General features: G+C 37.0%; 1 protein-coding gene across 1 annotated transcript in view; it reads right to left on the bottom strand.

The window, feature by feature from the left end:
- Window positions 1–10,562, bottom strand: part of BTAF1 (B-TFIID TATA-box binding protein associated factor 1) — a 103,675-nt gene that overhangs the window by 70,651 nt on the left and 22,462 nt on the right. The window contains exons 4-5 of the mRNA XM_040486909.1: window positions 9,210–9,356; window positions 861–1,024 (exon numbers count right to left, since the gene is read on the bottom strand). Coding sequence (XP_040342843.1) covers window positions 861–1,024; window positions 9,210–9,356 — 311 coding nt within the window. The remainder of the gene's footprint in view (window positions 1–860; window positions 1,025–9,209; window positions 9,357–10,562) is intronic.

Genomic DNA, 10,562 nt, shown 5'->3' with positions numbered 1-10,562 from the left:
GTGGCAAGAGGAAAGAATACCAACCCCCTTGAATGTTAATATTTCAGTTGCATGTGAATTTTTCTTAGGAGAGAGCCACAGCTTTTTTACTGGAGCTTAAGCAGTTTGGGACGTTAAAAAAGCAGCAGCAGCTTGCGAGCATCCAATGGGAATTTGAAGAATGGAGAAAAGGGAGAAATACAGAGCAAAATTATGGTACATCCATAGAACAAAAGAGAATGAAGCTATCAAAAAAACACATGATCAATCTGTATTACTGATATATTCAGCTACACGAAATGGGAAAAGATAAATATGGCTTAAAATACAAATATTTGTGTCTGCATGTACAAGTAATTCATGAAGGGTTGCCTGTGAGGCATGGGGACATGCATGTCCATCAATTATTAAAAACTTTTTACTTCATATTGTATACCTTTTTTCATTGTTTGAAAATTTTCTTATCATATCTGTTACTTTGCCAAATAGAATAATAAATCACTGCTCTAAAGATTTATAATATCATACTAGCCCTTACTATCCTCTACTCTCTCAAACATTTACTCTTTTTTTTTTTTTTTTTCCACTGAAGAACAAAGGAAAAAGCAATTGGTGCAACTGGGATCTCTCAATAGCAGTGGCTCCAAAAGGCCCACCACAGCGTTTATCTAACAGTCAATCCAGAGTTTATAAGGTAGGCTGAACTTCTATCTCTTTAGGATCTGTTACCAGAAATCCAATTTATGAAGACACTAAATACTAAATTATGATGGAACAAGCCGCAATGAGCAACAGCATTTTTTTTTTCATTGCAATAACATGGCAAGATGAAGCAAAATGCTTGTATTACTTGCAGTCAAATAACCAAAGATTTTACCTACAGGTTGTTTGTTTACAAGGGCTGTTGAAGTTGGAGTATAATCCAGATCTTCATCATTGAAGAGTTCTTCAGTACTCATTCCAATGGCTTCTCCCATATTAAGACCAAGTTTCTTTTGTAATAGTTTCCGTTGGCGTGCTATCCTCTCTTTAGGATCCACTTCACCTTTAAACAGAAAAGAAATACATTTCCTCCAAATCAGGTAAGAAGTTTTCTAATCAATGAAGATCAACCTTGATTAAAAGTAAAAAAATTTTAACTATTAAAACACCCCTCTCAGGAGGTGGCTCAGTCAAAGTCCAACTCTTAATTTCAGCTCAGGTAACGATCTCACGGTTCATGGGACCGAGCCCCACGTCAGGCTCTGTGCTGACAGCGCCGAGTCTGCTTGGGATGCTCTCCCTAACTCTCTCTGCCCCTCCCCTGCTAACACATGCACTTTCTCTCAAAATAAATAAACATTTAAAAACAACAAAAACCACCCCTCCTGACAATAAAACAAATCATACTCACAATCTGAACATGTCATAAACTCTATTATCTAACTATGATTGAAAAATAGTGTTATAGGGGCACCTGGGTGGCTCAGTCGGTGAAGTATCCAACTTCGGCTCACGTCATGATCTCACAGCTCGTGAATTCGAGCCCTGCATCAGGTCTGTGCTGACAGATGAGAGCCTCGAACCTGTTTCAGATTCTCTTTCTGTCTCTCTCTGCCCCTCCCCATTCACGTACTATCTCTCTCAAATATAAATAAACATTAAAAAGAAAAATAGCGGGGGCGCCTGGGTGGCGCAGTTGGTTAAGCGTCCGACTTCAGCCAGGTCATGATCTCACGGTCCGTGAGTTCGAGCCCCGCGTCGGGCTCTGGGCTGATGGCTCAGAGCCTGGAGCCTGTTTCTGATTCTGTGCTCCCTCTCTCTCTGCCCCTCCCCCGTTCATGCTCTGTCTCTCTCTGTCCCAAAAATAAAAAAATTAAAAAAACGTTAAAAAAATAAAATAAAATGTAAAAACTAAAAAAAAAAAAAAAAAAGAAAAATAGTGTTCTCACTAACAAAACATTCTAGGAATTTTCACTGAGATCCCACCATTGCTCCACTATCAATTATCAAGTATATATAAAAGGAGATTCATGCTTATGGAAATAAACCAATCTTATTTATTTATTCATTCATCCATTCTCCACACCCATCATGGAGCTTGAACTCACGACCTTGAGATCAAGAGTTGCATACTTGGGGCACCTGGATGGCTCAGTTGGTTAAGTGTCTGACTCTTGATTTTAGCTTAGGTCATGATCTCATGGCTTGTGAGTTCCAGTCCTGCACTGGGCTCTGCTCTGGCAGTGCAGAACCTGCTTGGAATTCTGTCTCTCTCTCTCTCTCTCTTTCTCTCTCTCTGCCCCCTCTCCCCTGCTCATGTTCTTCCTCTAACATTAAAAAAAAAAAAAAAAAAAAAAAAAAAAGAGCCTCCAGTCTTTCTAGTTTGAGGAACTAGAGGAAAAAGAGTTAAAGTTCACTATAGCCACTGAAAGGTAAAGAAAACCCAAAAAAGAGAGAGCCAGAGAGAAGACCCAAATTCTGTAAAACCTCAGCCAAAACTCTAGCTTAATTATAAACTATGTGAGCACATGGCAGACTCCAAACAGTCCAGCTAAAGCTAAAAAGTGAATTGAGATTTGAGCTGTTGCCCATCTCAGAGGAATTGCAATTTGAGTTTCACATAATTAAATGCCTGCTAAAACAAGCAAAAAAAGAAAAAATCAAACCAAAATCTTTTTTCGAAGAATATAACAGAATCCAGCCTAAACAATATATATAGCATTTATCACGTGAGGGGCAGAATTCAAAATTAAGCAACATACAAAGAATCAAAAAATGTATCCCACTCTCAAAAGAAAATTACGGAAGACCAACTCTGAGATGACCCAGATGTTAGAATTAGAACACATGATTTTTTTTTTTTTCAACGTTTATTTTATTTTTGGGACAGAGAGAGACAGAGCATGAACGGGGGAGGGGCAGAGAGAGAGGGAGACACAGAATCGGAAACAGGCTCCAGGCTCTAGACCATCAGCCCAGAGCCTGACGCGGGGCTCGAACTCACGGACCATGAGATCGTGACCTGGCTGAAGTCGGACGCTTAACCAACTGCGCCACCCAGGCGCCCCTAGAACACATGATTTTTAAACAGCGAGTTTAACAATGGTTTATAAGGAAGATACTGTCACAATGAGAATACAGAATACCTCAATAAAGAAACAAACCATAGGGGCACCTGGGTGGCTCATTCAGTTAAGTGTCAGACTTTTTTTTTTTTTTTAAGTTTTTTTTTCTTAATGTTTCTTTTTAAGAGAGAGACAGAGTGTGTGAGCAGGGGAGGGGCAGAGAGAGAGGGAGACACAGAATCCAGAGCAGGCTCCAGGCTCCAAACTGTCAGCACAGAGCCCAACACGGGGCTCAAACTCACAGACCGCCAAAGTCGGACACCTTGAATGACTGAGTCACACAGGTGCCCCAGCATCTGACTCTTGGCTTTGGCTCAGGTCATGATCTCGTGCTTTGTGGGTTTGAGTCCTACATATGACTCCAAATTGACCACAGGGAGCCTGCTTGGGATTCTCTCTCCCTCTCTCTCTGCCCCTCCCCTGCTCATGCTCGCTTTCAAAATAAAAAAAAAAAAATTAAAGTTAAAAAAAAAGAAAGAAAGAAACAGAAACTATAAAAAAGAAACTGAAAGAACCATATACTTGTAAAGAGTGAATTATATGATGTGCAAAATATGCCAATAAAGGCATTTAAAAAAAAAAGAAAAGTAGATCTGGACTGAACTATACAGAATCTGAAATTTTAAAAATCAGAGTGAGCCTAACGTCTGAATGGAAATATCAGACAAAGCATAAGTGAATTTAAAGATGAGAGGAATTGGGGCGCCTGGGTGGCTTGGTCGGTTAAGCGTCCGACTTCAGCTCAGGTCATGATCTCACGGTCCGTGAGTTCGAGCCCCGCGTCGGGCTCTGTGCTGACAGCTCAGAGCCTGGAGCCTGTTTCAGATTCTGTGTCTCCCTCTCTCTCTTGCCCCTCCCCTGTTCATGCTCTGTCTCTCTCTGTCTCAAAAATAAATAAACGTTAAAAAAAAAAAATTTTTTTTAAAGATGAGAGGAATAAAAGTACCCAATCTGAAGAACAGGGAGGGGGAAAAAAAGATCTAAAGAAATAAAACCTGAAAATGAGATTAAAAAAACAATTCTACTTACAATATCATTAAAAGCAAAACTTAAAACTTATACTCTGAAAACTACAAAAATCCTGGTGAAAGAAATTAAAGATCTAAGTAAATGAAAAAACATTCCATGTTCATGGATCATAACACAATTACTATCGTTAAGACTGTAATACTTCCCAAACTCATACAGAGTCACAATTCCTATCAAAATGCCAGCTGACTTTTCTGGAGACACTGAAAAACTGATCCCAAAATTCATATGGAACCAGAAACATCCATAACAATCCTGAAAAAGAAAACAAAACAAAACAAACTGGAGGTTCAAGCTTCTTGATTTTAACACTTATCACAAAGCCAAAGTAACCAGGACAATGAGATACTGGCATAAAGATAGACATCAGTGGAACAGAACTGAGAGTCCAGAAATAAAACTATAGTTCTATGGCCAATTGGTTTTCAACAATGGTGCCAACATCATTAAGTTCTTTTCAAAAAAGGTGTTGACACAACAGGTTAACTACATGCAAAATAATGAAGTTAAACCCTTAACCTCACAACACCACAAAAATTAACTCAAAATGGGTCAAATACATGATAATATAAGAGCTAAAGCTCTAAAACTCTTAGAAAAAACACAGGAGTAAATAACCTTAGATTTGGCAATAGCTTCTTAGACATGACATCAAAAATTTGAAAAAGAAAAGAAAAAGATAAGATGCACTTCATCAAAATTATTAACTTTTGTGCTTCAAAGACTATCATCTAGAAAGTAAAAAGAGAACTCGGAATGGGAGGATATGTTTGTAAGTCACCAATAGGAGATTTGTACTTAGAATATATAAAGAACTCTTACAACTCAATAATAAAAGACAAGTATCTCATTTAAAAAATAGGCAAAGGATGTGAACAGACAGTTCAAAGAAGATACACAAACGGTCAATAAACACATGAAAAGATGTTCAATGTCATGAATCATCAGGAACATGCAAGTCAAAACTATAAGATATCACTTCACATTCACTAACTAGTATGGTTATAATCAGTCAGTTAAGAACAAGTGTTGGCAAGGACACAGAGAAATCAAAATCCTCATATACTGCTGATGGAATGTAAAGTGGTAGAGCAAGTTTAGAAAACAGTCTGGCATTTCCTCATATGGTAAAACATAGTTTCCACATGATCAAGCAATTTCACTCTTGGGTAGCCATACAGGAGAAAGGAAAACACGTCCATACAAAAACTTTTACAGTAAACCCCCGGATTGCGAGTAACTTGTTCTGTGAGTATTCTGCAAGGCAAGCAAACATTTCTAATAAATTTTAACTTGATAAATGAGCAATGTCTTGCAATGCTAGTAGTACATGACACTGAACATCACATGATCACAAATGAGCCAAAGGTGTTCTCTGTTCTCTCTCTCTCTCTCTGCTGGATTGTGGGTGATGGCCTCCCACGCTTGGATGCTCAGTCTCAGGCTGCGGTGTTTGGCAGAAATCAGCGGGTGCAAGCCCTATGTCAGGCTCTGTGCTGACAGTTCGGAGCCTGGAGCCTGCTTGGGATTCTGTATCTCCCTCTCTCTCTGCCCCTCCCCCACTCATGCTCTCTCTCTAAAAATAAACATTGAAAAAAAAATAAAAAAGAAATAGAGTAGCTTAACACTACATCACAATGCCTATGTCATTCACCTTACTTCATCTCATCAAACAGGCATTTTATCATCTCATATCATCACAAGAAGGTGAAGTACAATACAGTAAGATATTTCAAGAGAGATTTCTATAACTTTTATTAAAGTATATTGTTATAATACTTCTATTATTAGATATTGTTGTCAACCTCTTACTATGCCTAATTCATAAACTAAATTTTATCATAGTTTTGTATGTAGAAGAAAAAATGGTATATATAGAGTTTGGTAATATCTACGTTTTCAGGCATCCACTGGAGTCTTGGAATGTATCCTTTATGGATAAGATTACTGTATAAAGTTTCAGTTTTGAAACACAGAGTTCTGAAGATCTGCACAACAGTGTAAATGTACTTAATATTATTGAATTATACATTTAAAAATAGTTAAGATGTAAATTTTGTTATCTATAGTCTACCACAATTAAAAAACTGACACATCCTATAACAGGAATAAAAACTATAGAGGGAATCAAAATGAAGTACTTATACTACAAAATGGATAAACCTTGGAAACATTCTGCTAAGAAGCCAGTTGCAAAAGACCATATTTTAGATGATTCCATTGATAAGAACTGTCCAGGATAGGCAAATCTAGAGAGACAGCAAGATGCTTAGGGCCCAGAAAGGGAGGGAAGAAAGAAGGGTGTAGGAGGTTGATAGCCAAAGGATACAGGGTTTCTTCTTGAGATAAGGAAAATACTCTAAAACTGACTGCACATATCTATGAATATACTAAACACCACTGAACTGTATGCTTTAAAAATGAGTGAATTGTATGGTATGTGAATTATATCTCAACAAAGCTATTTTTTTAAAAATTTAAGTCTGCTCTACCTGGAGAGAAAAACACTAGGCATCCAAAAGCAAAGACTGCTGGATCACAAGTCCATGATACACAGAAGTCCAAAATCAGTCTTCTCATTTCAGGCAAAGTCCTACTGCGGAAAGTAACCCATACAACCGCAAACGAAAATCAGACTAGCACCTATACAAATCATGTATGTGTCCTTCATATATGAGGAAACAAACAGATGAGATATTTAAAGAAAATCTAATTAGAGGATTTTAAATGAGCACTGTTGAGCATACTGTGACTTATCATCATTAAAATCCAAGTTCCCCCAAAACTGGGGTTTCCAATCCTGGTTACATATCAGAGTCACCTGTGTAGTTTTTTCTTTTAAATACAAAGACCTAGAGCTCTCCACAGACCTATTAAATCAGAATTTCTAAGGTAAGACCAAACACGTATTTTTTTAAGTGACAGGGGGGACACTGCCTTTTACTCCTGGATAAGGACCAATGATCTCTGATATGATGACAATAGTAAAATTAGTAAGCTTACTGTTGAGAGAGAACTTTTTTCAAATTGGAAAGTTTTTGAAATGACTTCTACCTCCCACATTAGAAAAACTATGCTTTTCTGGAACTTAACCAAATTCTCCTTTTAATTCTCTCCAAAAATAATTAAACTACAATTGACCCTTGAATAACACACAAGGGTTAGGGACACCAATCCCCCAAGCAGTTAAAAATCTGTGTAACTTCTGAGTCCCCAAAAACTTTACTACTAATAGTCTCCTGTTGATCAGAAACCTCACCAATAACATAAACAATCGATGAACATGTATTTATACATTATACACTACATATTCTTACAATAAGCTAGAGAAAACAAAAGTGTTATTAAGAAAATCATAAGGAGGGGTGCATGGGTGGCTCAGTAGATTGGGCCTCTGACTTTGGCTCAGGTCATGATCTAGCCATTCCACAGTTTGAGCCCTGCGTCAGGCTCCTGAGAGCTGGAAGCCTAGAATCTGTTTCAGATTCTGTGTCCCCCTCTCTCCATCTGCTCCTCCCCAATTCATGCTCTCTCTCTCTCTCTCAAAAATAAAAATACTAAAACCTGAAAAAAAATTAAAAATTAAAAGTCATAAGGAAAACATAATTACAGTACTGTACTATATCAAAGAAAAAAACACATATAAGTGGACCCACACATTTCAAAAACCTATGTTGTTCTGAGGTCAACCAAAGATCTTTCAACAGAAACCATACTGGGGTAACTTGGTGACTCAGTTGAGTGTCTGACTCTTGACTTTGGCTCAGGTCATGATCTCGCAGTCTGTGGGATTGAGCCCCCAGTCAAATTCCTGCTTGGGATTCTTTCTCTCCTCTCTGCCCCTTTCCTGCTCCTTCTCTCAAAATAAATAAACTTAAAAAAAAAAAAAAAAAAAAGGAAGAAAGAAACCATATTAAGAGTTAATAGGTATTTGTCTTTTTTTTTAATGTTTATTTATTTTTGAGAGACAGAGCAGGGGAGGAGCAGAGAGAGAGGGAGACACAGAATCTTAAGCAGGCTCCAGGCTCTGAGATGTCAGCACAGAGCCTGATGTGGGGCTCAAACTCAAGGACCACGAGATCATGACCTGAGCTGAAGTCGGACGCTTAACCGACTGAGCCACCCAGGCGCCCTGTTTGCCTTTTTTTTTTTTAAGAGGAACAAGTGAAGATCACTTCATTAACTTAGCTATACAGATATGCTTTGAGTAATAACTAACTTTATTAGCAACAAAAACTGTTCTCTTTTGGTCTTAGGCAAAAGAGCAACTTATTTACTTACAGAAATCCATCAAAAACATCAAGGTTTTTTCCACTCAAAGCATGAATCCTGAATGGCCAAAACATTATTTTATATCCAGATGGATTCTATAAGTTTAAAGATAATGGGACAAGTACCTACCCAACATTTATTTTTCATTTTTAGTGTTTGCTTTGGTCACCAGCATGAGTAGATCCAATTATTTAAAATTTAAAACACATGATAAAAAAGAAAACTGTCATACAGTCTCCCAAATGTCCCGAATTGTGAAAACAGTATCACAATCTGTACTAATCCAGGCTTTTAAAATCTACTCAACTGGGAGAACCTGTGTGGCTCAGTCCGTTTTAACCATCTTGAGTTCGGCTCTGGTCATGATCTCATGGTTCATGAATGTGAGCCCCATGTTGGGGTCTGCGCTGACAGCACGGGGCCTGCTAGAGACTCTCTCTCTCTTCTTCCCTCTCTCCTTCTCTCAAAATAAATAAACTTGAAAGAAAAAAATCTATTCAACTGAGGCTCTTGGGTCACACTTTATAATTTCGCTAATACGTAGTAAAATGCCTGTTCAAATACTAGTATGCATATATTAACAATGCACAGATATAGTACAAAGTCACTTAAAAGAAAATATTCATATGGTACATTAGATCCAAATATTTTTGGTTATCTTCTCCACCCACAGGGCCTCCACCTCCCCAACTGCAAACTTCAGTCAATTTACATTTTGTAACATCTATGTTGATTTTGCATGGCTGGTATTATAGCATGCCAAGTAATAAATTAGTCTGTACACACACATTTCAGATTTTCTTCTATCGGACTACTACATACCTGATTTTTCATCTTGTACTTCAAATTCTGCACCAGCAGATCCCAAAAGTGATGCCCCATGCTGTAACAATCTACATATATCAAATCTGTCAAAATTCAAGCGATCTGTAGCAGGTGAATCTTCCATAGCACTTTCTGAAGTAGATTCTAAATGAGGTTGAAAAATATTTAATTTGATTATAAAGTCAAAGTATAGAATGAAAGAAAACAGCATCATGTGGGGTGGTTGGGTAACATTTTAAGACAAGTAAAAGGGAGAATTAAGTAGAAAAGCTACTGTGGATTTACTTATGATCAGCTCTTATTTATGAATAAACTATTTAGTTGGAGCCCCCCCACTTCTACAAACTATCAGAATGCCAGTGGATGTAGGTATAGCTGTTTTTGACTACAAAAGCACATTATATGAAGAAATGCATCCCATATTGAAAAACGTATGCTAAATGCCATACTGTCTCCATTTACTGTTTAACAGTTTGAAAATACCAACTAATAGCCTGAGGTCATTATAGTGCAAAATTGGAAGACAAACATATTCACATACTATATTCATATATAATAAGCTAATAAGCATCATTCCTCCCTATACCTGAGGAATACCTATGACACAAAGCAAACTATTCATTCAATAGGTCTCCTCATAATATGAGCAAATTATAATCTCCTGGTAAATTGCGAAAATCATACATCCATCTGAGGCCTAAAACTATCCGTAAAATGTTTTGTGTTCCTCCCCAAAAAAGGTTATGCCATGATGAATTTGAAAATCTATTGTAACTGTTCACTGACTTAATAATTTACCTAGCAGGTATTTGCATATAATTCATCTATTAAACAAAGCATAATTCCCAAAGATAAATAAACGTTGAAAAAAAAAATTTAAAAAAATAAATAAATAAATAAACAAAGCATAACTGCTTTAAATTTTCCAGTGATGATAAGCAACCTTCCCATAAATTTTAATGCTGGTGTAACTAATTGATTATTTTATAAAAAGAATCTGAGTTCTAATATCTCTATATACCAAAATAAGCATGGAAATAAGCTGAAAAAGAGGAAGCTCTTTTCTAGAACAAGTTATAACTTCTGGTCATGTATTTCATTTGATGAGGGAAGACAAATTAATATAATCATTCAAAATAACAGGTGCTAGATAATTAAAGCAAAAATTTTAGACAAGCTAAAATGTATAATAAAAGTGAAGTTATCAAAGTGACTTGAAAATTAAAACAGGTTGCACCATATTCTCAATTAAAATGTACACCTTTACAATTTTTTTTTTATGAAATTTATTGTCAAATTGGTTTCCATACCACCCAGTGCTCATCCCAACAGATGCCCTCGTGAATACCC

This window comes from Herpailurus yagouaroundi, unplaced genomic scaffold, assembly GCF_014898765.1.
Source record: "Herpailurus yagouaroundi ecotype Mexico unplaced genomic scaffold, PumYag 163, whole genome shotgun sequence".
NCBI lineage: Eukaryota > Metazoa > Chordata > Mammalia > Carnivora > Felidae > Herpailurus > Herpailurus yagouaroundi.
The sequence above is the reverse complement of the archived record's forward strand: the minus strand, read 5'-3'. Positions and strand labels throughout refer to the sequence as shown.